This window comes from Phacochoerus africanus, chromosome 15 (assembly GCF_016906955.1).
Source record: "Phacochoerus africanus isolate WHEZ1 chromosome 15, ROS_Pafr_v1, whole genome shotgun sequence".
Taxonomy (NCBI): Eukaryota; Metazoa; Chordata; class Mammalia; order Artiodactyla; family Suidae; genus Phacochoerus; species Phacochoerus africanus.
Genome location: NC_062558.1, coordinates 7,030,964 through 7,058,928, shown reverse-complemented (window position 1 = coordinate 7,058,928; position 27,965 = coordinate 7,030,964). Strand labels below are relative to the sequence as shown.

The following is a 27,965-nucleotide window of genomic DNA, read 5'->3' as shown; positions in this document are numbered from 1 at the left end:
TTGTTTGGAGGTGAATGAAAGAACCACACACACACACACACACCCCTCAGGAGTGGCGTACTGAGGCTGATAACTCTTTACAATATTGCACTCAGTGAACCGGGTTTGGGTACAAATGAGGAGATACTTTGTAAGAGCTGGGGGCAAGGAATAGCATATATTTTTATGTGGTGGTGGTGATAAGTGTGTGTGTGTGTGTGTGTGTGTGTGTGTATTATTCACAAGTACATAAAAAGGAATGAGAAGGTAGATTCTGGTGAATGAAGACAATAGCTTATGGCCGGTCATTACTGATCCCCTTTTGCTAATCCAGAATTTGTTGCCAAAGAGGAGGGTTTTACGAGCTGCATTTTCCTGCCTTGATTGGCTCCCCTGGTGTCCTGGGATAATAAACCTGGAGAAAGTAGGAGGCCTCTGTATGTCCCAAAGACTAGCAATCATACTGGCAAAAACTAAACGACTAGAGGGACATGACTTTCGAGAAGGCACCGGGAGGTTCTAAACATAGGTCATAATCTTAAACCTATCCCGTGCATCTTTCTAGAAAACCCACTCTTTATGCAGAAAGGAATGAGGTCTCCAGAAGAAGAGGAAAGATTTGAGTGACCCTGGGAGCCCCTTGGTCACAGCAGCATAGCCCTGAGGACATAGCCACCCCCTGCCCCTGTCAGACTTCTGCCAAGGCCAGGAACGTGTCTGGCCTCATTAGCTTCCCCCGGCATCCCAGCTCTTGAAATTCCACCACTCCTTTTGGTTGAAGCTTCCCATCTATACCATCGCTAATATTTTCCACGATGATCATCGTCGCAGCCCTGTGCAAGAGAAGAGGCGGGCCGTGGTTGGGGCATGTGCCGTGGGCCTTTCCCCAGCTTTTGCACTAAAGTCTCTGACGTGCACAGGCCCAAGCAGGAAGGGACCCAACCTTGACTCTCCTGCCTGGGATCCTCATTCCTCATCCTCATAATGCTTCATCTGGGCCATGGACCTGGAGCCATCCCTGCCTCCACCCCTGCTAGCCACCAGGGGCACAGCACGCCTCTGCCCCCTGACCTGGGTGTCAAAACACCATTTCTGGCAAGCACGTGATGGCTAAAAGGAAGGTTTTGGAGCAATCTTACTAAGGAAATAATGCAAACAGATCATGGCCACAAAGCTACACACAAGAATCTACAAGGTTCTAGATGGCGCCAGCTACTCAACTAAATGTGGGGCTGGTTTGCTGAGATCCTGCTCTGGTCTCCAGGTTTCTGGATGAAGAAGGCACTCACTGGGCCTGGAAGTACATTTCCTGGAGCTCAGGCACCCTACCCTACTCCTGCAGTCTCCTTCACTCATTCCTGGGGGCTCCAAGACTACATCCTCCAGGCGCATTGCTGCTCCAATGATGCTCTCATTCTGCGTGGAGTGCCATCACTGGTTCTTTGGGCTGGCCCTCCCCAGGAGGCCTGCCCAGGCCCCACAGTCATCTTCCCCCTGGACCTTTCATAGTGGCATCATGACCCAACCAGAAACAGGTGCTCTTTTTGGACCCAGCTAGCAGCAGACTTGAATTCCCTTTGGGGTTACCCACCAAGTTCCTAGGTAGAAGCTCAGAAATTCTTCCACCTCTCAGCTCCCTGGAGGAAAAGAGATGACCTGCCTCCCTGAGGCTGGGGACAGCCCCACCATCCATGGGGAAGTTACCCTTGTCTGTGGACCTGCATTCTCTGGGGTGACTCACCCCAGGGGTTGACCACCTGCCCGGGAGGGATCAGGTCTCGGTTTCCATCAAAGGCAAAGAGATTACTGAGTAGAACAGGACTGGGCCTCCAGGAAGGCTGGCTTCTTCTCAAGGATGGGTTGCTAGAGCTCTGGCACTTTTACTCCCGAGCATTGTGCCCCTCCACGTGGTCCAGGTGCCTAAAGGTCTTCCATTCTTTCTTGTTCCCTTCCTCCCCACAGCTTAGGAAGGCCAAGACAGCTGAGCAGGAAGGTAGAAAATTTCTGTTTCCTGTGCAACACCAGAGTACTAAGAAAAGCTTTCTTGCGAGTTCTTGGTACTTACTTGGGCCTCTGCCCTGCAAATTGAGAGGCAATTTGATAACCCAGCAGCTACTCCGGCTTCTCCTTTGGGGCCCTTTACCTGCTTTGGAATCATCTCCGTCACCTCTATTCTAGATCTGAGTCCCAGCTCGGCCACTTTCTTGCAGTGTGACTGTCGGCATGTTTTTAGTCTCTCTGGACCTCACTTTCCGCTTGTCTGATCACGGCCACTGGGGGAGTCAAATGAGGCGACATATATCGTGCCTGGGTCAGTGTGGATGCTCCATAAGGGTTGCTTATCTTTCTCGTCCCTTGCCCCACCCCCTCTCCCCATCCTGCAAACACAGATGTGAGAAAGAGGGCTCTGTCTCTACCAGCCAGAGGTCCTTGCCATCCTCACGACCACACCCAACTCCAGCCCCCCACTGGACATCTGTGTTCTTAAAGTGGGTCTGCTCTACCCCCCGACCCCCGCTTCCCCGATCTACCCAGAGGACATGAGTCCTGTCCCCTCTTGGCCACAGCTACTGCTCATTGTGGCCATTTCCTGGCCTGGTTCCTGACTCCTTCCCAGCTCCTTTTGTCTCTCTCACTTGGTTGGGTGGATGTAACACCTTCCTGATCCAGTATCATCTGCAAAGTTAGTTAATGTGTCATTGGGCTGTTGCCTGCTTCCTGATCCTTATCAGGGATTTAAATAAAATGCAGCAGCCACAGCTCTTCCCTGATCATCCCTCACCCCGGATCTGAGGCTTGTTCTTAGTCATCCAGTCCCTGACCTCAACCTTCTGGCCAGTTCTCAGCTTCCAGCCCCAGGGCTTGTGGCACTGCCTCCACCCAACCCTAGTTCAGGAGCAGAAGCGCCATCCGGGGTTTTGACAGCAGTGGTGTTCTATGAGAGAATCGGGAATGTCGGGGTCCTTACACGATCCTGCCCCCTTGGGCAGCTTCCCCTAGATTTTGTAGAGTCACAGGGGACCTTGAGAGGCCGCTTAGTCCAATGCACTCCTTTTCAGGTCAGGAAATAGAGGCCTCCAGAAGTCCCATGACTTGTCCAAAATCCCACATCCAGTAAAGGCAGAGCCAGGATTTCAGATCCAGACTCTCAGTGGAGGGTCCCCTAGAAAGGGGCTGATGGCTTTATGTACATACATATGTGTTGAAGGATACGGTGGTGAACGGCGACAGCAAAAATCCCTCCATTTTCAAAGACCCTCTTCACCAGGGCAGACACAGGTAAAAACAAACAGGCAGAATCGTCTGCTGTCACATTATGATATGTGTCATGGGGAAGAATTGCAGCAGAGTAAGAATGGGGAGTGGTGGCTTGCAGGTTACAGTAACACGTTGGATGGCACAGGGCAGCCTCAGGGGAAGGGTCCTTTGTGCACGGACACCAGAAGTGATGGAGCTGGCCACGCCTGGACCTCTGGGCCAGAGCGCCAGGTGGAGGGGGCAGCGAGGGTCAAGATCCTGCCCGTGGTGTTCTTGGACTTTTCAAGGAATCGCGTGGAGCTGAGTGATTGGAAGCAAGCGAGGAAAGGGATCCGCCAGAGGAAGCAGTTGGAAAGGCAGAGGGCCCAGATCACAGAGAAAGTAAATAAACTCCAAAGACGGATGGTCAGAGAGGGCCTCTCCCGATCTCCAGGGACAGCCATGACCTGGCCCTGGGCTGAGGGGCCGTGGGACAGGCGCCCTCTCCCTCTGCCCAGGCTGCCTCTCCTGTCGGCCTTCAAACCCCACTTTCTCTGCTTGGCTTCCTCATGACCCTGGCTGCAGGCTTCTTAACCTTTCCTCCATGTCCTCTCAGAGGCCCACGATGGTCCCTAAACTCCAGCTCATCCAAGGAGAGACAGAACAGCCTCCTTCGAGAACCGCAGCCTGAGAACGAACCCTTACGCTTGCTGTTGACATTTGCCTTGGTGCCAAGGTCCTAATAAGACGGCTGACTCTTCCTGCTGCCCAGCCTCAGAATGGGAATCTCCCTTGGCCTGATGTCTCAGAAACTGCTCCTGAAAGCCAGTTCCCTCCTTCATCTGTGGCTGGATTGGCCATGTTTCCTGCCTTGGCGAAGAGCTGGCAGAAGGCCGGCTTCCTCCAAGATGGTCATATTCTCACCCCTGTCCCAGCCTTGACCATGCAAGATGGGGTGGTCTTGAAATCATTTCATCTACAGTCTCCCCTGCCACAAGCTCCGTTTCCCCGCAGTGTTGCAAATCTTAGTCTTGGAGCATCCTTTCTATATGCTCGTCTAAGCGGTTTCATTCCGGAGAAGAAATGTGTCTTCCCTCTGCCTTTTTTTGGTCCTCCACTTCATGTCTTTCCAAAAGCCCCCCTCAGTCTCTGTCTTTCGTGGCAACTTGGCATCATCCAGAACTTCTCTGCATTGCATTCATTTATCCACCGATTTAGCAAAACTGTATTAAGCCAGGCCCAGTGCCTGCCCAGGGGAGGGGAGGGGAGGAACAGGCAGTACAAACACACCCAGGACGTGGTCCCTGCCCTCAAGGATCTTCCATTCTGCCAAGGGAGAGGCAGACACGGACAGTTTTGGAGTTCCCACTGTGGCGTGGTGGTAATGAACCTGACTAGTATCCAGGAAGATGCAGGTTTGATCCCTGGCCTTGCTCAGTGGGTTAAGGATCCGGCGTTGCCATGAGCTGTGGTGTACGTCGCAGTCGTGGCTCGGATCCCACATTGCTGTGGCTGTGGTATAGACCGGCAGCTGCAGCTGCCATTTGACCCCTAGCCTGGGAACTTCCATATGCCATGGGTGCGGCCCTAACAAGACAGACAGGCAGGCAGACAAGAAGGCAGGCTGGCAGGCAGGCTGGCAGGCAGGCAAGATAGGAGAAAGAAAGAAAGAAAGAAAGAAAGAAAGAAAGAAAGAAAGAAAGAAAGAAAGAAAGAAAGAAAGAAAGAAAGAAAGAAAAAAAGAAAGAAAGAAAGAAAGAAAGAAAGAAAGAAAGGAAGGAAGGAAAGGAAGGAAGGAAGGAAGGAGGAAGGAAGGAAGAAGGGAAGGAGGAAGGGAAAGGAAAGAAGGAAGGAAGAAAGAAAAAGAAAGAGAGAAAGAAAAGGAAGGAAGGAAGGAAGATAGAAAGAAAGAAAGAAGCAGACGATGTCAGTCCCCTGGGCCTGGTGTCATGGAGGGTGGTTCCTGACAGCAAGTGTCCTAATCAGAGTCTGGTGGGAGGCAGGGGAGGCGGAGGTGGGGGGTGGGGGGGGGGAGGAAACTTTCTGGGGCATCTTAGAGAGTTCTCGTCCAGCTCCGGTAATAATAATGAAGCCACAAAGATACCGAGCACTTCCTACCTGCCGAGTGTTGTGCTAAGGTCTATCGTGAATTGCCGCATTGGACTCCAGGTCTACCTGGGATTCTCACCTATAGGTGAGAGGGCTGTTTACTATAGGGCTGTTTACTCCCGCATAGGAGTATATGGCCTATAGGGCTGTTTACTCCCCTGTCCTTTTTGCCTCAAGGAGGAAGAGAAAAATCCCAGTGGCCCACAGGCCCCCGGAAACAGCAGAGCAGCTTGGCGTCTCTGGAGCAGGCCCAGCTGGCTTGGTGGAGGTTGTCCAACCCAAATGACATGTCCCTGTGTTACATTCTGGTTGCTTCTTCCTGCTACAGGGCCGACTTTTCTGGGGCTGGGGGAGGGGTTGGGATGGGGGCTCCATCTTTGGATTCTGCTTGGTCCATGCAGCCCTCTCTGCCTGGTCCTCAGCCCAGGACCTGGGATGCTAAGCTGGAAGCAAAGCCCCCCAACCATGCCCTCTTCCCTTTGGGCACTGTGAGATCGGCTTCCACAGTTCTGAGCCCCCATCACCCCGCCCACCTGCTTCTCCTTTGCTGCTGGTGGAAGAGCTCAGGCCTTTCAGCCAAAAGACCAGAGCTGTAGTGTCAACCCCGGCCTTGCCTCTCTGTGTTTGACCAGAAGTCAATCTCAGAACTTGGCTGAGCCTCTATTCTCCCATCTGTAGAGTGGAGTACCCCTACTCTCCACCAGGCTGTTTAGCGGATCCCCTGCAAAGTAAAATTATGAAAAAGAGCCATCCCATCCCAGATGCTGGAAGGAGGCTTTTTTTTATTTTTTGCATTTTTAGAGCCACACCCAGGGCATACGGAAGTTCCCAGGCTAGAGGTCGAATCAGATCTGCAGCTGCTGGCCTACACCACAGCCACAGTAACGCCAGATCCAAGATACATTTGTGACCTACCCCACAGCTCATGGCAACGCCGGATCCTTAACCCACTGAACGAGGCCAGGCATGGAACCCGAGTCGTCATGGATACTAGTCAGGTTTGTACTGAGCCATGATGGGAACTCCCCAGAGCCCAAGCTTAACAATCCTGCTTCCTGCTGCTCAGAAGCTTTGGCCTCTCTGCGGCCCCCAGGCCCCTTCACTATAGTTCCTTCTGGCCTGAGTGGCAGCGGGAGAATGTTCCGTGGCTGTGATTGTTTGGGGAATGTCTTTTCTAACCCTTTTTTCTCCCTGATTTCCCTGCAGAATGTGTGGACACAGACATTGAGTGAGGTCCCCTGGTTTGGGCTCCCATTCAATCCAGATGCTCTCAGCAGTGGCCTGGGGTTCTTGGCCCGATCAACCTCCCACCCAGGGACAGGAAGGCCCCGAAGGGTGGCTGGCTCCGGGGAGGAACCACTGCCCTGCTGATGGGCTTGGCAGCTCTGCCTCAGGGTCTCGTCCTGCTGGGAGTCCTCCACTGGAGATTTTGGCCCCAAACCCACACCTGAGCCTCTGCCCTTCCTGCCAGGACCTTGTCCCAGAAAAGGTCTCTCAGGAGGTTCTGGAACTTCAGTGCCTAACCCCAAAGCCTCCTCCCATCCTCCTCCCTAACAGGGTGCCCGGAACCAGCCACCCCTCCCTGCCGACACACCCTTTCTCCCTTATCGCAACATCACCTACTTATTCCATCCCTCACCCCACTGGAGCGTCTGCTGAGTTTCCCAACTGACCCCTGGGTCAAGCCTGTGTTGGATGAGTTGAGTCATGGGCTCCATCTCCTCCCCAGCCCTCCCAGTCCCAGGGCTCTGTCTGGTTTAGCAGGCTGGAAGGGAGGACTCATCCCTTCCATGGAAGTGGACTCCAAGGTCCACCGGTCTCCCCGGACTCAGATTTTCCTGGTATTCAGCACCCCCCCCTTCTTCCCCAGAACAATACCTGGTGGGTCCTCCTCTGACAGGCGCTGTAGACCCACCCATCGCCCATGAAACCCAACCACGCAACAGATGGCACAAGTTCCCTTCCTGCCCATCTCTCCCCCACCCCGCGCCTTCTCTGAGTACTCATGGAGCGCTTCACACAGCAGCTGGCTTCTCTGGGGCTCAGGTGACACATCTGTAAAATGGGGATAATAACACCTCGCCTGCCCCAGGCAGGACACCGGCTCAACCGATTTTCCAAGGCCCTCTTCTGGTCCTCTTGGGTCTGCTCACACTCAGTGCTTTCTCAGCCCTGCTCTGAGAACAGCATCTCCTCTGTAACCGCTTGGGTTCCTTAGTTCACTTGGTCCCCATTCTCTGGGCACCGGCTCTTTCTCATCAGCTCTCTCCCATCCACATGCCCGGACCCTTGGGTCTCTGCAGACTTTTTTACAGGCGTCTCCCAACAAATCCAATAAAACCCCCAAGAACAGGTCTCCAGACCCCCCTCCCCACCTCCCCAGGTTCAAGTCACCACTTCCCTCTGCACACCCCCCACATCGTCCAGGGAAACCCTGCGGTTAAGGAGCAAAGCCCAGTTTCCCTCTGGGGACAGGAAGACCCTCTGTTCACGCAGCATTCTGGAGCTGGTGGTGGGGGTCTCCCTTCCGTGTGTGCCCCCCACACACATGCAGGCAGCGGCCTCACTCAATTCTCTCGCAAGCACAGTCGCTCCTGCTCTGCCTCCCCCTCTGATCTCTCTTTCTGCGCTGTGCTCCCAGAACACACCCTCCCAGCCCACCAATCCTACACACACCACTGCACTTTACAAGCATCAGCTCCAGAATTTCCCAGTTCTCCACTCGCTCCTCCACCCTATCCCTCCAACTCCTCCACCCCCAAAGGGTGGGCCCCTGTCTGCCCACAAGACAGAGATGCCTCAGCTTCCCCCGGCCTGCCTTTGTCAGAAGGGTCCTTGTGGGCTCCTCCCCAAGCCCCTCACCTCCCTTGCCCCGAAGCCCAAGGTCCCCACCAGCCCCGGCAGCCCCTCCCCAGCATCTGGTGAGAAGACGAGAAGGAAGAACTGTAGGTTCTTTTCCCCAAGGCTCCTAGATTTTGTACCAAAATGCAGGGTGTGCTCCTGTTTGCATTTTTTTTTTGTTTCCTTTCTGAAAATAACCATGAAACTATCATTTCCTCCCACTGCCTTTTCCCTATCTTATTTGGATTAGCAGAGTTGCTGGGAGAGGTGGTTTGGAGCCAGTGACAGCCTCCTTCTCTGACCTGAGTCTGGAGGACTCACGGGTGCCTTTCAAGCAGGTGCTGCCAGATGGGTGCTGGGTCCCCGGGGTTGGAGGGAAGGAGCACAGATGCTGGGCACAGTGGGTCCAGGAGACCCACCCACAATCAGAGACTTCTGGGAAACCGGGTTTCTGCCCAGTCTTGGCCCCAACGTGGCAAATATTGGGAGGAACTCTGCCCTGGTTTTCCCTCAGCTGTAGCTTCTGGGCGTGGGGGAGGGACCAGCATCTCGGCCCCCTCCCTGGCCTGCCAGGAAGAGAGGCTGCAATAGTGGCAACCTCTCAAAGTGGCTGAGGGGAGGATCAACACAGAGGGGTGTGCACTTGCATAAGAAGGGGAATCGGGTACATGCTGGGCAGGGTATTTCTCTTTCTCTATTTTGTTTTCATCCAATACCTCCTCCCGTTCAGCCATTCTGGGCCCTTGTGCTGTGGCACCAAGCAAGCCTCTAAAGATGCCAGATCCAGGGTGAGGGGCGGCGGGTCAGAGAGGCCCTCAGAGGAAACTGCTGCTCCTTGCACCCGAGTGCCTTAGGGTGCAGCCCAGGATATGCCTGAGAAACCGAGTTCTTCCTGCCCCGCACCCCAGGACTCGCTCTGGAGAGATGCTGGCCTTGCAGGTCTCAAGCCGTCTGTGATGCCTCAGAGAGGCCCAGAGGCAGCAGCTGGGGCAGAGGGAGAGCACTTAGATGTGGGGGGTGCCTCTCACAGGGCGCCCCATCCCAAGGGCTCCAGCCCCAGCTCCGGGCACCCAGCTCCGGGCTCCAGCCTGCAGCTGCCCATCTTTATGTCAGGTTGAAGCTCACCCTGAGGGCAGTCCATGGGGCCGGGGAAGGTGCAGTGTCGTGTGACACTAGGGGTGCTGAGGCTGAAGGAGGGTCTGAGACTGTGCTGCACACAGACCTTGGCCTGGCCTTCGGGGTTTGGGGAACTGGTGCCACCGACTCCCTCCCCACCACTCGCTCATCCTCCCTTTCCTCCGCTGTGTGCCTTCTTTGGAGAGATTTTCCCTGCTCAGGGCAGAGGTGCAGGGGGCCAGGGCTGGAGCGCGGCAGCTGGCCTGGCCTCCGGGGCCCCTGGTTCCTGCCGTGTAGCTGTGAGACCCTCTACATCCCTGCTCATGCTGGTACCATCTTCTCACCTCAACCAGATTTGCCCTCAGGAAGGCTGGAGGGATGGCGGCTGCCCCATCTGATGGCTCTGGGGCATGGGGAGGGCTACCTACGGGGGCAGTGTGAGGGGACAGGCTTCCTGTGGCAGTGAGGACCTCATTCCTTTCTTTGAGGGCCCTCCCCCGCCCCAAGGCTGGAAGCCCGGAGGTGAACTCCTCCCCCAACCCCACAGTCCTTCCAAACACATCCACCCCCCACACCTCCCCCCCCAGTCCTGCCCCTTCTTCCCGGAGGACCCTTCTCCTCCCCCACTCCCTTTGCAGGGCTGAGCTGCCCGGCTATTTGGGGCTCTGGCCGGTCCTGCGGTGTAATCAGTGCCCAGGGATAATTGCCACCTGCCCTGCCGGTGTCTGGGGGCTGTCTCGGCCACGCAGCAGGGGGCGGACGCTGGGCAGCCAGGGCTGGAGTGAGGTCAGGCTAGGGCAAACCTCCCACCCTGGAGATCTGCTCCTTGCCACGCATGGGACCCCGCAAGGATTCCCCAGGAAAGCCATGCCCCCCTGGGGGCTGTGCCCACCTGGGATGCCCTGGGCTTCAGCTGGGAATGGGCGGCGGCCCCAGCCAGGGGACAAAGTTCAGAGGCCACTCTATCACCCATAATCTGAAAGCCTGTTCCCTCACACTGCCCCCAGGGGTACCCCTCCCCCGGCTGCAAGCTGACCTCTGCAGGCACCAGGACTGGAGAATGAGCTTTGCAGCTAGGACTTCCACTTGACCTTCAGCACAGGCTTTCCTGTGGCCACGCCCTCCAAGCCCCATTGTTCTCCTTTAGGGAGGCAGCAAAGGAGATGACACGCGAGAGTGAGTCTCCCCAAAATGCCGGTGCCCTCCTCTTTTGCTACTTTCTTTTCTACTCCGAGGGAGTTTACACAGCTTGGGTTTACACACCTGTTGTTCAGAGTTCCCTGATGGCTCAGCGAGTTAATGATCTGATGTTATCACTGCATGGCTTGGTTCACTGCTATGGAGTAGGTTCTACCCCTGGCCGGGGAACTTCCACATGCCGAGGGCAGGGCCAAAATATTTTAAAAATAAACAATGAACACCTGACCTTCTCACTTGGCCCACCCTATGATCTTAGGCAATTGGTTCAGCCTCAGTTTCCTCATCTACAAAAAGGCGGTCAAAAGAGGGGCTGCCTCACCAAGTCACTGTGGAAAACATATTATCTGGGAGTCCTCCTTGTGGCTCAGCAGGTTAAAAACCAAACATAGTGAGGATACAGGTTTGATCCCTGGCCTTACTCAGTGGGTTAAGGATCCGGCGTTGCTATGAGCTGTGGTGTGGGTTACAGACACAGCTGGGATCTGGCGTTGCTGCGGCTGTGGCGTAGGCTGGCAGTTGCAGCTCTTATTCGACCCCTAGCCTGGGAACCTCCACATGCCGTGGGTGCAGCCCTAAAAAGTTTTTTTTTAAGAGTAAAATCTTTTTTAAAAAATCGTTATCTAATAACAATCTAATAACTGGGCCAAAAGCTTAGCCCAGTGCCAATAAGACTTGACAATGATAGTTATTACTGTGGGGAACGTCAGAGGGCAGACAATGGGGCCTCGGAGCATCCAGAGGCCAGTCGTAACATGCTCAGGGGAGCAAAGCCTGATGAGACAGGCTGGGGCTGGAGGGACAAACCTCATAGTGACCCTGGTGCCCGGACAGCCCCCTTTGCAGTGATGGCCTTGGGGGTTGAGGGTGACTTTTCCCAGGCCTTCTCCTTCTTTTAACCCCATTTGTTCTAAGGTGATGCCATATATGCTTTTTGAGATCAGTGAACACCAGACACTGTGGATGTTTTATTTTTAAAAGAGAATCTGCAAGAGCAAAATCAAGATGAAGTACTTTGATCTTGAGAGATGTATAAATAAAACTGTTTCTTTTTCTTTACTGTTAGAATCAGTCCAAGGCTAATTTGTCCTAATTCTTAGAATCCTTCCCACAGACCTCCGTGAGTGGCTACTAGTCGAAGGGCCACTCAGAGAAGTGACTTCTTCCCAGGGTGGAGTGACACTGTCAGGGGAACGGGCTGCAGGGCTGGGCTGAGAGAACAGGACTCACAGGGCTGGCCTGTCCCTGCTGCAGCCCAGGGCCATCCCTCCCGGTTTCACTGCCTTCCCCGAGCAGACACCGAGCTCCCATCTCTGGCACCCTGGCCAACAGGCCAGACCAGGAGAGCACCTTAGCTCTCCTGCCCCAGCAGCACCACTGCAGGGGCAGAAAAGGCCACTTAGGGTAGAAAGGTGAGGCCAAAGGCCTAGATACCACCCCCCTGGGGAGGGAGAGGAAGGGAGAGTGCTGAAGCATGGGGCATGGAAACTGGGTACCATCCCCACCTACAGGGATTTCTCAACCCCAGTCTGAGCTCTGAGGCCCCCAGGCCAAGGCAGTTCCTGGCCCCACTATGGGCTGGGTACCAGCCCCACATCACAGCCATCATGGCTCCACGGTGCTCTTCCTCATCCTTTTCAGCCACCAAACCCCACCTTGGGAGCCACATCCTCGGGGACTTCCTCTTGGTGGACTCTGGACCCACCTGGAGGAACAGGCCACCCAAAGCCAACTCAGCCCCTGGGAGCAGTGGGCCTGGTGCTCCTCCAGCTGGTTCTCTTTCCAATGGGCGCCTCCTACTGTGGGGCAAGTGATCAGGGGGCGCCCAGATGTGGCTGAGCATCCCTTGGACTGATGCCTGGGGCCATGCTGTGGGGGGGACTGTTTTCCCTCCTGTGCGCTCTCCTTCTCTCACTAGCGTCTCCTCCCTGGCTTCTGTGAGCTAATCAGGGAGCAGGAGGGGGAGGAGGGGGATGCTGCTTGCCTTCCCCGTTATCTGCAGCAATCCTCGGTGACTAATGCTCCCAGTTGGTAAAAAGGCAGTGTAATCAAAACACTTTTTTTTTTAGTCCTTAAAGTTAGTCATTCTCCCAGAGTGGAGGAAAAAAAAGCCCACAGCAGGCACCATGAAATGCAAGCTGAGAGGCTCACTCTGCAGGTGGAACTAAGTCTTTGGCCATGGCAGCTCCCTGTGGGTCTGAGACTGGGTCCCTCCTCCTCGGGGCCCTTGGCTAGCCTTCCTCCACACCCTCATTTGTTCGCGCTTTCCTCGCTATCTGGGTTGTTTGATCCCTGAAGGACTCCCATGCCAAGTCAGGAGCTGCCCTTTCCTCTCACCCTGCCAGGTGCTGCCACCTGCTGGTCCTGAGTGTGCCAAACTGGAGGAAGTATATAAAAGCTCCCAGGCTGAGGCCCAGGGTCAGATCTCTTGTTAGGTGCCTGATCATGTGCTCACCTGCCCTCTACCCCAACCTGGCCATTCAGTGTTTGTGCATCTCCTGGATCCGTCTATCTTCTGACCCCATTTTTTTCTCAACAGAATCATAGATTGTCAGGAATCATCAACAAGAGCTGGTATTCCATAGTGGCAAAAAGGCTTAAGGGTTGGTGGGGGGGTTTGCCCATGTTGGAATCTCCATTTTGCTACTTACTGACTGTGCTTCATGCTAATAATAATAGTAGTACCTACCTACCCTGTAGCGTTGTTGTAAAGATTAAATGTGAACTGCTTAGAATAGTGCCTGGCACATCATGAGTGCTCCATTAATGCATAAAAATAACAAAATAATAAAGAGGAATGTATACGATCCCATTCCCTTTATTCATCCATGGCAGACATTGCTAATCAATCACAGACTTTCCCCATCAATAGAAGATTTCCCAGAATCCTCAACAGAGCACTCCAGGCAGCCAGCAACAACCAGTCTGAGATCTAATCAGACTCTTACTGTCAAGGAAGATGAGGCCCTGAGGAGAGAAGAGACTCCCTCAAGCCACTCGGAGGCAGAGCCAGGATCCAGACAGCTCTTCCTGGCCCTGACCTCTGCTTGTCAGCCCAGCTTCTAGTTTGCCACTTCACCCTGACCTTTGACCATCCATGTGGGCTCCCCACCACTGGAAAGTCTCACTCTGAGACCCTCCATCTTCTCCCACCCTCACTCCTCTCCCATGTCCTTGGCCTATGTCCGCCCAGAGAATTCTGTTGTTCTGAGGCATCTTGCTGCACAGGTGCAGAATAGGGAGAAGCAGGGAGTGAAACTATGTAGAAACCTGCTGCTTAATTTATGCAGCAGGAGCCTCCCTGAGATACAAAGACCTTCAGGGCTACAAGGGAGCTCAGCCCATCAATTTGGCCCCTTCATACTTGGTTCCCTCAGTCTCAGCCTTGTTCTCATGAAGCCCCTAATGGCTCAGATCCATTCTAGAATCCTTACTCTTAGCTGCCTAGAGGCTGGCATGGAGAGGAGTTAGATCAGCCCTAGACCTCTGTGTGGGGAATTTGAGAGAGGGCATGTATGAAAACTTCAGAGGTGAGAGTCAATGGGAAGCACCTGATTACCAACTTCTGCATGAAAAGCTCCAGAGAGAAGTCTGTGGTCTGATGGCAGAGCTGGTTCTTCAGCTGTTTGCCCTCTAGTAAATAGCTTTGGCCACTAAAGCAGATCCCTGCCACCTGAACAGGGAAGTTTTAACTTCTAGCTCAGACTTCTGGGGAGGGAGCAGTAGTTACCAGGCTTGAAACCAGGAGCACCCAAAGCTCCTCCACTCAGAAACCGAATTTGCTCATATTCTCTCCCACTCCACCCCCAGAAGGTCAGGGTCGGCCTGAATGGTGCATTGGTCACAGAAGAGAGAGACATAGCTCCCAACCCTGGGTCTGGAGACCCTGCAGCTGAATTTTCCACAACAGTGGTTGGTGTTTGTGCTTCTTTGAGTTCAGCTCCCCCCGGGATCAATGCCACATGGCACACCATGCTCACGGAGGGAGGCTTGTGGGTCCAGAGGAGAGCAGGCTGCCTGTCCCAGCCCAGCCTCCACCCTCAGCCCATCGCACGCCAAGCTGAGCCAGTGAGCCACAGGTAAGGAAATGGGGCCCAGCTCAGAGCAGGTGCTCCCCTGACAGACTCCTGGGAGGCCAGTCTGCTTGCCAGTCTCCTCCAAGGTCCTGCTGTCTACGTGGAAGGTTTGGGGTTGAAGATGAGAAGCAGAGCCCCAGTAGGGCCTCAGGTGGAATCCTTCCCTTCCAGAAGGTACATGTTTTCCCCTTTTACTTTCTATTATTTATTTATTGAAATATAGGTGATTGACAATTGTGTTAATTTCAGCTATACAGCAAAATGATTCAGTTTTACTTAGAAATTCTTTTTTAAAAATTCTTTTCCATCATGGTTTATCACAGAACACTGAATAGAGTTTCCTGTGCTATATAGTAGGAGCCTATTTGTTTTGTTTTGTTTTGTTTTTGTTTTTTGTCTTTTTGCCTTTTCTACGGCCGCACCCGTGGCATGTGGAGGTTCCCAGGCTAGGGGTCTAATCAGAGCTGTAGCTGCCAGCCTACGCCAGAGCCACAGCAATGCAGGATCCGAGCCGCATCTGCAACCTACACCACAGCTCACAGCAACGCCAGATCCTTAACCCACTGAGCGAGGCCAGGGATTGAACCCGCAACCTCACGGTTACTAGTCGGATTCGTTAACCACTGCAGCACGATGGGAACACCAAGTTTATCCACTCTGTGTATCTGCTAATCCCAAACTCCCACTCCATCCCTCTCCCATCTCCCCAAAGTATATGTTTGGCTTCATCCCAAGGTAGCAATGCTTCCTCCCACCTGCTCACCTCTCTGGTCTTGCCTCTCTGTTCAGACCCCATCTCACTTGCCTTCCCCACTCTCCTGTTTCCTGAGGGCTTCTGGAGTCAATAGTTAACTTGGAATCTCAAAATACTGGCAACTTTGGTACTTGGTGATGTGATCCATCCTCTCATCCTCTCGATGAAGAGACCAAGGCCCAGAGAGATGTGACTTGTCTGAGGTCAACTGTAGGATCAAAGAACAAGAGCCCAGGACTCCTCCAGATTTTTTTTTTTTTTTTTTTTTGGCTGCACTCAAAGCAGATGGAAGTTTCCGGGGCAGGAACTGAATCCAAGCCACAGCCATAGCATATGCTACAGCTGCAGCAACGCAAGATCCTTAACCCACTGCACCAGGCTGGAGATTGAATCCATGCCTCCGCAGCAACCTGAGCTGCTGCAGAGACAACGCCACTCCCCAAATTCCTAGTCCAGAACTCATCATTCTTGGCCAGCAGGATGTGGTTTCCTGAAACAGAACTCCCCTGGGATATGGCGGTTGCCTAGGCTAATATGTGGACATTCTTTAGCACTCTGGGGCAGTAACTAGGGGAGAGAGGATGGGGAAAAGAGGAAGCAGGTGGGGGAACCATCCACAGGTGCTGAAATTCCAGGAGGCTCATAAACACACAGCATCCTCCGTCCATCCACCATACCCTGTGCAAAGCAGCAAGGACTGTCCCTCCCCTGCCCACTCTTTGGTGACTTCTCTGTCTCCTCTTTACTCTTCAAGGCTGCTTTACTGCTCATGTTGGTCTGTTTCCTGAGGGATAACATGGTGATGAAGCTGATCTGTGCGATGAGCTTGGGGGCCCATCCTCCAATGGAAAATCTCTATTGAGTCACACTCTAGGCCCCCAGGAATGGGAACAGAAAATATAAATGAAAGACTACCTCCTGTGGACCATCTTCTGTCCCCCTTTCCCACAAGCCAAGCCCCTCCACCCTGCCCTGGGTGGGCAGAACAAATCATCCAGGTCTTGTGTTCTAATTCATTGGCTTAGCTACTCGCCAAGCGGCCCCTAAAACACTAGAGCCCCTTTGAAGGGGGAGAATTCCTAGAGAGAAGGCCTTTGGGGACCCAGCAGTTACCCACCCAGCCTCACTGCCTGCCACTCTCTCTTCTAAGGCAGGGAGGTTTAGGGGGGTGAAGAGGCTAACTTGGTCCAGACCAGCTTAGGAGGGACTCTGGAAGACCCAAGGCAAGTGAGCTGCTTGCCTGGAACTCAGTCCTCTTCTCAGCCGCGATAGGTACCCTCTGCCTGGACCCTCCCTGGCCTTCCCCTCAGGCTCACCTGGCACAAGCCTGATTTGCCTTCAGGATGTGGCTTGCATATTGACTCCTCCTAAAAGCCCTCACTAAAACCCCCTGTGCCCTTTAGGCGGACCCCTTACAGGCTGCCACAGCGTCCTAGTCTTTCCCATCATACTTTATTACCTAATTGCCTGTTTACTTCTCCCTCCAGATAAGTAACTCTGAGAGGGCATAAGGGCAGGTTTCCATGCTTTCTCATGGTTGTATCCTGGAAGTTAGCATAGTGCTGACACATGGTAGAAGCTCAATGAATGTTAAAAGATTGAGTAGAAAGAATGAGACCCTTCACGTCAAAGTTCTGTAGTGGGGAGCGCGGAGGCAAGGCTGGAAGACTAGGAGCAACCCTTACTCTTTGTCTTCTGCTGAGTAAATCCACCAAACATTCCAACCTGGAAAGCACCTATTCCATTTCTTTTCAGAGCCCTGTGCCATCTTGGAGGAGCGAAAAGATCCATTTGTTTTTTTGTTTGTATCAGGTAACCATGCACCGGGTACAAAATGTAAACGATACAAAAGATAATAATGAGAATGTGGGTCTCCCTCACACCCCCTCCTCCATCGCTCCTTACCCCGCCCCCCTCCCCCCCGGATAATTACTGTTACTGTCCCTGGCTGAGAAATCTCTTTAAAGACTGAAAAACTAAGGCAATACCCGGCTAGGCGACACGTGTGGTCAGCGGAAGAGAATTGTACAAGTCCGCGTTTAAGGCAGAAATGGCTCCCGGGGTCCTCATGCCCTCGCCACTGGCTGAGCCTTTCGGGATCCCCTAAACCTACGCGTGAGGGTCGCGGGCTAGGGCAACTCCGCCGAAGTACGCGGCAGCAGAAGGGTTAACGCGCCGGGCCCCGCCCCTCCTGAGAGCCTCTTCCGGGCAGAAGGGGCGGGGCTCACGTCACTTCCTGGAAACTGGTTAAATCCGGAAGTGATCCCCCAGGACAGAGTTGCGGCTGAGGACCCCGGCTGCAGGGCCAGGTTCGGGACCATGAGCTGGTGAGTGAGGCCCAGGCGGCGGGTTCGCCGGAGCCCCCGGCCCGCAATGCGCTTTGCCCTGCGTCCGTCTGAGTTGAGTTCCTTGGCCCGCGCTGCCCGCGGACTCTCCGTCCCAGAGCATTGCCCGACTGGCCCCTGCTCTAGGGTCGTTCTAGGACTTTCCTCCAGTGCTTTCACAGAGGCTCCATCTCTCGGCAGGACTCACCAGGAGGTGGGGCGGGGACCCCTTAGCCTGAGATCCCGAGTCTGCTACCCGACTCCTTCTGTTTCAAGGAGCCGGTCCCATCCGTGTTCTCTCACCAACGTGAAATGAGGGACTTCTTCCCTGTGCCCTACTCACCGAAATATCCACTTCTTTCCCCACCGTGGACGTCTCTCCACCGCTCCCATCAACCCCAGAGTTGTGGCCCTCTCTCTGGGCCCAGTTCACGGATCAAAACCCACTAGCTTTCAGATGAGTAGCTTTTGCCTCACTTAGTCTTCAAGAGGCAAAACTTGCTTTTCTTTTGGAAGGAGCCAGAGTTATACACCCGGAGTCCCAGTATGGGATTGGATTAATTTTAATTGTTTCTAAAGCCATTACCCACTCTGCTTTCTCTCTTAAATAAACGTAAGTAAGCTTAAACATTATGGGAACTATCAGGCCAGGAGAAAAGAAGCCAGGGAGTCTAAAGAGTAGTAGAGGCACAACTCCAGAGCTGGCAGGTATGTTGCTTTGGAACAATGTGATATGTGATACTTGGCTTGTAAAATCAACACTTCATAATGTTTAGTGGTTTATTTCTTTAGTAAAACTCAATTTGCCCAAAGGATTTTACCTTCAGGCCCAAGGGCCTGCATATCCACAATCCCAAACCTCAGAGGATCCACCTACAATGTGCCTGTATAAATGCATTGACCTCTGAAGAGGTACCAGATGAATCAACCCTTTTGGAATTCAGGTCCCATTAGCATAGGAAAAGTTTGCCACTCTCTGCAAAGTCTAGCCTGTTTCTCTACGAAAAGTAAGTGCACAAGAACTGGGAACGAGCGAAGATAGTAGAATATCATTCAGGAAGGTTCCTACAGACTCACCTTTGGCCATCAGTGGAGACTAAGCTCTGGCCACAAGCAGCTAATGTCAGTCAGTGTCAAGGACAGCTCTCTAATGTAAAATGTAAGCCATTCTGTGTCTCCCCCTTCCCCATGCTTCTCAGAGGAAGATTGACAGACAGACAGCACCAGCACATGGAGGGCAGCCTCGAGCAATCCCCTAACAAGCCCCAGCAGGAGCTGCTCTTCCTCCCTCCTCCTTTGCTCCAGGAGGCCAATAGGGGGCTGGAGCCTTAAAAAGCTAACTTTCCCATCTTGTTATAACCTAGTTAGCGATGGGCAAAGTGGCAGTCCTTCAATTTCCTTTTTCTAGAGGAATTACCTCCTTAAAGGGACAGCCTGGGTCCCCTGACCTTGTGATGTAGATGCCTTCTTGTCTGCTGCATCTTGAATCTCAGAGTTCTCTTGCCTAATTTCTTAAGGAGAACAGCAGAAAGGACAGGTGCTTTATATTGCTTAGATTGGCATTAACAACTCTTAACATGAATTAACCTTTTCTTCACAAACTGGGAGAAGAGGAGAGCAGAGACCACTAAAGGTAAAGGATTCTCTGGGTTATCTGTGGCTCATTGTTTCCACCTGCCTTGCAGAAAGCTTTTTTCTCAAAGACTAGTAGCCTATTTCCTGAAGTGTGTCAGGCTGGAGAGAGTTGCAATTGACAAGTACTGTTCAGCCAAAGCTGAGATTTTTATCCAGTAGAATTCATTTACCAGTACACACACATCTTGGCACCTTCTTGGACCGAGGGTCACAACCAAAAGGGTGGCTTTGTTCCTCAAGGCTGAGATTCTTTTTTCTTCCTCTCTTGACGGCTTCTACGTCATCTCTTGCGTGGACCATGACCCCCTCTCCCTGAGAGGGGAACAGCACCAGCGCCTGGGTGCACAATCACACTCAGTTCCTGGCTCAATGGCTGGCAAGGGGACCTGGGCTGGGTCCTTCTGATTCACTCCTGGAGTGGTTTTCCTGCTCCCAGAATGAATCCATCCATTCATCCAAGATCGGAATGCTCAGTGGGGGAAGAGACCAGAGTGACGTATAGTACAGCCGTCTTGGGAGGCTGATGCCCCAGGTCAAGTTCACTAAGCCCATGGGATCTGCCAGCTATCACTGAATAAGGCCTAGGGGCACGCAGCCCATGGTCCCCAGAGGGTAACCATTGTTCTGGGCTAGGCTGGGCTTTCAAAATGTCACAGTGAGAAATTGTCCAGTATTGGTGCCCTTTGCACACTGTGGACTTTGCATGAAGAGTGAGAGGTCATTGTTCTCTGCTTCCTCTGTGCATGCAGCCCGCCCACTCCCTGTTTGTTTAGTGGGCCCCTATTTCCTTCCTGCACCATCTACTCATCCACCCATCTACCTATCTGCCCTTTAGCAAGAAGGCCCAGTGGTGGATCCTGCTTGGGAGAAGACATTTGATGATCTACCTCTTGGCCCCAAGCCAAGTGCTTCTGCTTTCCCCACCTCCTTCCTGTGTGTGTGTGTGTGCACAAGTGTGTGTGTGCACGTGCGCACGTGCGCGTTTTTATTATGGCATGGAGGGAGCATTAAGTTGAATTACAGACAGTGAACTTAATCTTGCCTAGCTATCTCTAGGAGTGAAGTCTGCCTTGGAACCATGCTCCTTGATGCTGATCTTAGGCTTCAATGACAAGGAAAAAGGAACACTACTGGGAAAAGTCATCCTGTACCTAGAGATTTGGGGGTTTGACTCATAGAAAGGAAATTAAAGTCAGAGCAGATAAATTTGGTAGGAGTTGGAGTGCTGAGTTCAGGTTATATTTCCCTCACTCACAGTGTGGTCTGGTCGGGCACTGAGCCTTTCTCTGTCTTGTTTTCTCCAACCATAACATGGAATTGGATAATCCCAAGTGACACTTTGTCACCCAAGTCTGTTGTGAAAAGAATGGAAACTGCGGATAGGGTTGTTTTTTTTTTTTTTTCCCCCTGACCCTTCTGGGCTCTTCTACCTCTGTCTGCCCCTTAATTATTGATATTCCTCAGGGAGCATCCTATTTTTCTTTTTTTCTTTTTTCCCATTCTCACCTTGAATACCCACCGCATCATTTTCAAGATAAAGGCCTAACTCTGGGCCATAGTTTATAGAGGCTTTTTGGATCTGGCTGTCCCCTATTCACTCCTGTGTCCAAGTTTCTCCTGCTTGACGCTGCTCCTTTGTATGTACGTGCTATCCCCTCTGACTGGGATGCCCTTTACCCCCACTCCACTCCACCTCCTGTCCACCAGGCCAGCATCCACTCATCCTTAAAGAGTCAGGGCAGGCTTCGCCTCCCCTGAGAGTCTTCCCTGAATGGCCCTCCACACCCTGCCAAGCAGAGTGGGGGCACCCTTCCTCTGACCCTGATTAGCATCTGTACTGGAATTGTTGACTGACTTTTCAGTCAGCCCACCAGCGTGTGAGCTGTTGAAAACAGAAATTGTCTCTTGGTCACCATTCTATCCCTAGCACTGTTCCCAGCAATCAGTAAACGTTTACTGAATGTGTGAATGAGGACTCTGCTCCTCTTTACTGACTTGCCTTCGCTCAGGAAAAATTTGAAGATAAGACTGTGCATGGGAGTTCCTGTCGTGGCTCAGGAATGAATCTGGCTAGTATCCATGAGGATGCAGGTTTGATCCCTGGCCTTGCTCAGTGGGTTAAAGATCCGGCATTGCCATGAGCTGGGGTGTAGGTCGCAGACGCAGCTCAGATCTGGTGTGGCTATGGCGTAGGCTGGCAGCTGCAGCTCTGATTCTACCCCTAGCCTGGGAACCTCCATGTGCTGCGGGTTCAGCCCTAAAAAGACAAAAAAGAAAAAAGAGAGAGAGAAAGAAAGAAAAGAAGAAAAGTGCAAAATCTGCAGGCCACTTCCTGAAGCCTGTGTCCTCTTGTTAACATAAAGAAGTAGTTTCCAGGAGTTCCTGCTATGGCACAGCAGATTAAGGATCCTGAGTTGTCTCTGCAGTGGCACAGGTTTGATTCCCTGGCCTAGTGCAGTGGGTTAAAGATCCAGCATTGCTGCAGCTGTGGTATAGGTTGCAGCTGTGGCTCAGATTTGATCCCTGGGTGCAGCCCAAAAAAAAAAAAAAAAAAAATAGGACATGACTTTCAGACTCCCTGGGCAGGGCTGTCTCTGTTCTCTTCCCTGCCCACCCCCTGCCCAAGCTCCTTTATTCTCAAACTCCGTGGTGCTTCTCCTGTAGCGCTTTCACACTGTCCACACACCACAAACGTGCACCTCCCTCCCACATAAAAGCCAAGAGAGCAGGACCCACAGACTTCATCTGTGTGTACACATACAGTCTTGCACGTAGTGGGCATCTAAGCAGTAATCGTTAAATGGATGGAATATAAAGAAAGGACAGTGCAAACATTTTCTCAGCGGAGTCTCTTTTCCCTCTGGCTTACATTTGTATAACTATTTGCAAATTACTTTCCCATCCATTATTGGATTTCATCCTCACATCTACCCTTTGAAGTTTGCAGTTGAGGCCTGATTTATCTCCCTTTGACAGCTTACTTGATTCCCTCAGGGAGGACCTGGAAGAACTAGAACCGAAACCTGCATCTTTTGAGTGTTCGCTGTGCTTAAATAGGAACTTTAGGAAAGCGGAGGACCATTCCCGAGCTGACTGGATCCCACAGGAAGGTGTTTGACTTTGCTAGGCCATGTCGATGCAAGCAGATTGGGGATTACAGAAAGTTAGCACACATAACATACATGACGTGACAGAGGCAGCCCTCCATCCTGCAGGCCTGCAGCTATTCTGGACCATTTCAGCTTCTTCCTACCGTGGGGCTTCCCTGCCTAGGGCGGCCTTACCACTCACTGCTGTGACTTGTGGTCAGGCCAAGCTCTCCCCAAGCTTCTTCCTTCTCAGTGGAGAGCATGGTAATGCCTAGAAGACAGGGGCGCTCAGGAGATTATGTTCAGCATCATTTTGGGCACAGTGTAAAACTCTTATTTTAGCTGTTTGTAACAATGTTATTGAATCTAGTCTCTGCTGGCTGCTTACAAAGTCAATACTCACAAATGGTGGAAAGGAAAGGTGCCTTTAGTCAGAATGCTGGCAATCTGGGGAGTTGGTGGACTCAGCGTCCTGCAAAAAGCGTGTCCAAAGATTCTTCTTGGCCACGAAAGCTTTTAAAGGGAAACGGGAAGTAATATCAGCTAACCCTTGAGATCGGGGGTCCGAGTCATCGCCATCCCCCTCCTTGGGCAGCCTTGTTGACTCTGTGATCTTCCTCTAGATTATCTTGTTCACATGGTTTGGTCATACGGTTTGTTCGGGAGATTGCTTGCTGAAAGGGAAGAAGCTAGGGAAGAGATCACGGTACCTGTTAATTACTTATTCATTTCTGCTTCTTTGACCTACAGATAGAAGTGACAACTTAGGCAGAGTATCCTATGATGAAAAGATTTGAAAGGTGTACTTGAGCCATGGGGGTGCCTGGTTTAAAAATTAGTTACGGTGTAATTTTGCTAACATAGCAAGAAAGGGGGCTTCCTGCAGAGGGTGGTTTCCTTCAAAGAGCTGTTTACAATAAGAGGTGAGGGGAGTTCCCGTCGTGGCTCAGTAGTTAACAAACTAACATCCATGAGGATGCAAGTTCGATCCCTGTCCTCCCTCCATGGGTTAAGGATCCCACATTGCTTCGAGCTGTGGTGTAGGTTGCAGACACAGCTCGGATCCCGCGTTGCTGTGGCTGTGGCGTGGGCCAACAACTGTAGCTCCAATTCAACCCCTGGCCTGGAAACCTCCATATGCCTCGGGTGTAGCCCTAAAAAGACAAAAAGACCAAAAAAAAAAAAAAAAAGAGGTGAAGGGACTTTGGAAAGAGTAGTTGAAAAGAGTCAAGTATATTGAATCCTACAACTTCTTAGTCAAGGATGTTTTCTTGGAGTCCTCACTGTGGCTCAGTGGGTTAAGAACTGATATTGTCTGTATGAGGATGCAGGTTCAATCCCTGGCCCTGCTCAGTGAGTTAAGGATCCAGCGTTGCTGCAAGCTGCAGCATTGATCATAAATGCGGCTCAGAACCGGTGTTGCAGTGACTGTGGCATAGGCTTCAGCTGCAACTGCAGCTCTGATTCGACCCCTAGCCTGGGAACCTCCATATGCCGCAGGAGCAGCCCAAGAAATAGCAAAAAGACAAAAAAAAAAAGTTTCCTTAAGTATTATACTCTTTAAGTAAATCTATTGAGGTAACTTTCAAATTGGCAATTACGCTATTAAAGTTGTTTTCCTAAATCCATTGTTCTGGTGGCTAATGCATTTAAATAGAGCCCAGTATAGTTTGTCGCACATAGATAGTCTTCAGTGAATCTTTGTGGATTTAATGCATATTGAACTTTATTTATTTATTTGGTCTTTTTAGGGCTGCACCCATGGCATATGGAGGTTCCCAGGCTAGGGGTCAAATCAGAGCTGTAACCACTGGCCTAGGCCACAGCCACAGCAATGCCAGATCTGAGCCACGTCTGCAACCTATACCACAGCTCATGGCAACACTGGATCCTTAACCCACTGAGCAAGGCCAAGGATTGAACCTGCGTCTTCATGGATGCTAGTCAGATTCGTTTCCACTAAGCCGAGACAGGAACTCTGCATATCGAGCATTTTTTTAATGTACATGGACCTGTGCTAAATGTTGGAGAATATTCAAAAGGCTTTAAGAATCCATCTTTGGAGTTCCTACTGTAGCACAGTGGGTTAAGAATCCGACTGCAGTGCCTCACGTCTCTGCAGAGGTGCAGGTTCAATCCCCAGCCTGGTGCATTGGGTTAAAGGAACCGGCATTGCTGCTCAGATTCAATCCTTGGCCCAGGAACTTCCATATGCTGTGGCCGTGGCCACACACACACACACACACACACACACACACACACAAATCAATCCTTGTCTTGACCAGCTTATGGAAAGTGACAGGGGTCCACAGGAATGACAGTGGATCACTAGACATCTGTGTGGCATCATCAAAAAAGCCTTCAAACAGGGTATGATTTTAACTGAACCTGAAAGGTGTCCTGTTGCTGTGGGGAATGAAAGAGGAGGGGGTTCCAGCTAGAAGGATGGTGTGGAAAAGGTGTGCGGAGATAGAACGCATCAAGAGTGTTGGGGGCCAGAGTTCTCGCTGTATCCATGAGGACACGGGGTTTGATCCCTGGCCCTGCTCAGTGGGTTAAGGATCTGGCGTTGCTGTGAGTTGCAGTGTTGGTCACAGACATGGCTCCAGTCTGACGTTGTTGTGGTGTAGGCCAGCAGCTGCAGTTCCAATTCAACCCCTAGCCTGGGAACCCATATGCCGTGGGTGTAGCCCTAAAAAAACAAAACAAAACAAAAAAAAGTGTTGGGGGCAGACAGTCAAGAAGCCAGCCTGGGTTTAGTAAATAGTGACTTGGGTAGAGGCTTTGTGGATGAGAGCTGGCGCTCTAGTTGGGGCCACATTGTAAGTGCTTTCATTGCCACGCTGAGGAATTGAAACTGAGCCTAGGCTTTTGGAAATTGAAGGTTTTTGAGCAGGGAAGTGGCAGGGCAAAAGCAGTGATTTAGGTTAATTTGGCAGTGGTCTGCAGGATAACTCAGCAAAGAGAAAGAATGGACCCTGGTAGGGGGACTAACTTGGATAGTAGCTTCCAAAATTTTTTGACCACAATTTGCAGTCAGAAATGCCTTTCATTTCAGCGGATATGCATGCTCACACACACACTTGACATGTTTCACATCGCATGTGTACAGTGTACAGAGATACTTTCTATGATGTTTTTTTTTCCTTTGGTCTTTTTAGGGCCGCACTCACAGCATGTGGAGGTGCCCAGGCTAGGGGTCAAAGTGGAGCTGTAGTCTCTGGCCTACGCCACAGCCAGAGCAACATGGGATCCAGGCTTTGTTTGCAACCTACACCACAGCTCACGCAATGCCAGATGCTTAACCCACTGAGCCAGGCCAGGGACTGAGCCCGCACCTCATGGATGCTAGTCGGGTTCGTTAACTGCTGAGCCATGATGGGAGCGCCCTCTATTTTGTTTTTTAAAGAATGACCCACTTTAGTTGATTTCATGATGGATTTTGAGATTTGTTTACGATGGAATAATGCATAGCAGTGTAAATGGTGAGTGATGAGTATTCTACATACAACCCATTTTGAAAAACACTTATCCGGGAGTTCGTTAAAAAATATTCAGAGTAGAAATTTACCTCTGCGAATCCAGCCAGGTAGAGAGAGTGTTGTTTGTTAATTTGGTTGTGTGTCAGGGGTTATAATAAGAAATACAGAAGAACCCAGGCTGGTCCTTTATAAGAACTTATTCCATAGATTTGAAAACCACGAGTCACTTTATAGAAAAGAAAACCCAAGTGGACAAAAGCCTAAACCAAGATGTTCCATTTATTTGTAGTCAGGGAAGAGCAGATTAAACCAACAATGAGAAATGAGATGCCATTTCACTGCCATCAGACTGGCAAGAATGGTAAATTGCGTCTGGCAATGCCAAGTATTGGAGGATGAGGAGTGGCGGGAACCGGCAGCCACTGCATGGGGTGGAGGTGGGCAGAGGAGCGACACAAAAATGGCTCTGAGAGTTTGCAACACCTCGCACAGTAGGAGACAGGCCTAGCCCTCACACAGAGAAACTTCTTCACCTGCACAGCAGCAGACCTGCACAGGAGTGGTCACGGCTTCTTTGTTTGTAGAGGTCCAGCCTCTGAAGAATGGGAAAATAAAACATGGTATCATGACACAGTGAAATATGTAGTGATGAAAATGAGTGAAGGAGAGCTGTGTGTGTATCTACAGGGGCAGATCTCAGAAACATAAAGCTGAATCTAAAAGCTAGTTTCAAAATGATACATTCAGTATTGTGCTATTTGTATCGTCTAGACTTGTAAGACAATATGTTGTGCTTATGGACTCAAACTAATGTAGTAAAAGTATGAGAATAAACCCTAAATTCGGGGTAGTGGTTACCTGGAGGATAACAGGGAAGGAGGGGAGGAAATGGAATCAGGCTGGAACACTCAGAGCTTTAGCAGGATCATTGCTGTTGTACTGCTGAAGCAAGTATGGCTCAGTGTTGGAAGTTGGCAACGCTAGGTGGTAGATACATGAGTACTTACTGTGTATGCTTGATACTTTTCTGCGTGGTTACAGTATTTCTGTAATTCTTGTCATGCTTAGCCTGACCAGCATCAGGGCCAAGGCTGACCTCGTAGAGAATTACTGCCTCCTGTGGCCGCAAAGCTGGAGATGACCTAGGGAGGTGGGTCTATAGGTGAGTTTGCATCCAACCCTCCTCCTCCTGCTTTCTAGGGGCCAGCCCCTTAACAGATAAGGGGAAAAGGTAGCATGAAGGCTCTTTTTAAGATTCCTGGTTTGGGGAGTTCCCGTTGTGGCTCAGAAATGAACCCAAGTAGTATCCATGAGGTTGCGGGTTCGATCCCTGGCCCCCTCAGTGAGTTAAGGGTCCAGCAGTGCCATGAGCTGTAGTGTAGGTCGCAGACGGGGCTCAGATCTGGCATTCCTGTGGCTGTGGCATAGGCCGGCAGCTACAGCTCTAATTTGACTCCTGGTCTGGGAACCTCCATATGCTGCGGGTGTGGCCCTAAAAAGAAAAAAAGAAAAAAAAATCCTGGTTGGTAAGGGATGGAAGTAAGAATGAAATTAAAGCTAGTGCCTCAGAAGCTAACCAGCTGGTCTGGTGTCTCTCAGAGTCTGCGTCTCAGCCACTGTGAACCCATCAGAGTGGAAGTCAGGCCATCGAAGGCTTCTCTCTGGCTTGTTCCATAAGCAGGACAAACCTTTCACCTCCAAATGCCTTATGATTCCCCTTTATGAACTGGGAAATCCCACTTTCTACCTCTTCCTGTCTTAAATTAGAATGAGAATAGGTAGTTATTTGTCCGTCAAATATTAGAAGTTTTTAAAGAGCTGCCCCCACCAATCCAAACTTCTTCCCCAAATTGCCTTCCTTCCTCTCTCTTCTTGACCTTTTGATGCTCCATCAGCCTCCAAACGTCTGCCACAAATTCTTTCACTACTCAGGAGGAAGTTACCACTCAGTTTTAAGCAAATATGTTAACTTGGGCCTGGTAGTGGTGCCTTGTGACGTGGAACTGCCGCCTGCTTCCGGAACATGTCAGGTTTCCGGGCCATACTTTTCTCTGTGTAACTTTGTTCAGGTCTCCCCTCTGGGCCTCCGTTTGATCATCATCATCAAAACACCACCGCTACGATCT

At 51.5% G+C, this 27,965-nt stretch overlaps 1 protein-coding gene across 2 annotated transcripts in view; it reads left to right on the top strand.

The window, feature by feature from the left end:
• The first annotated feature begins 17,543 nt into the window (after positions 1–17,543).
• The window catches only part of BIN3 (bridging integrator 3), a 48,227-nt gene continuing 37,805 nt past the window's right edge, over positions 17,544–27,965 (top strand). For both annotated transcript variants that reach the window (XR_007132118.1, XM_047759531.1), the window contains exon 1: positions 17,544–17,636. Coding sequence is in view for 1 of the 2 variants with exons in the window: in XM_047759531.1 (XP_047615487.1) it covers positions 17,629–17,636 (8 nt within the window). In the remaining variant the exon portion in view is untranslated. The remainder of the gene's footprint in view (positions 17,637–27,965) is intronic.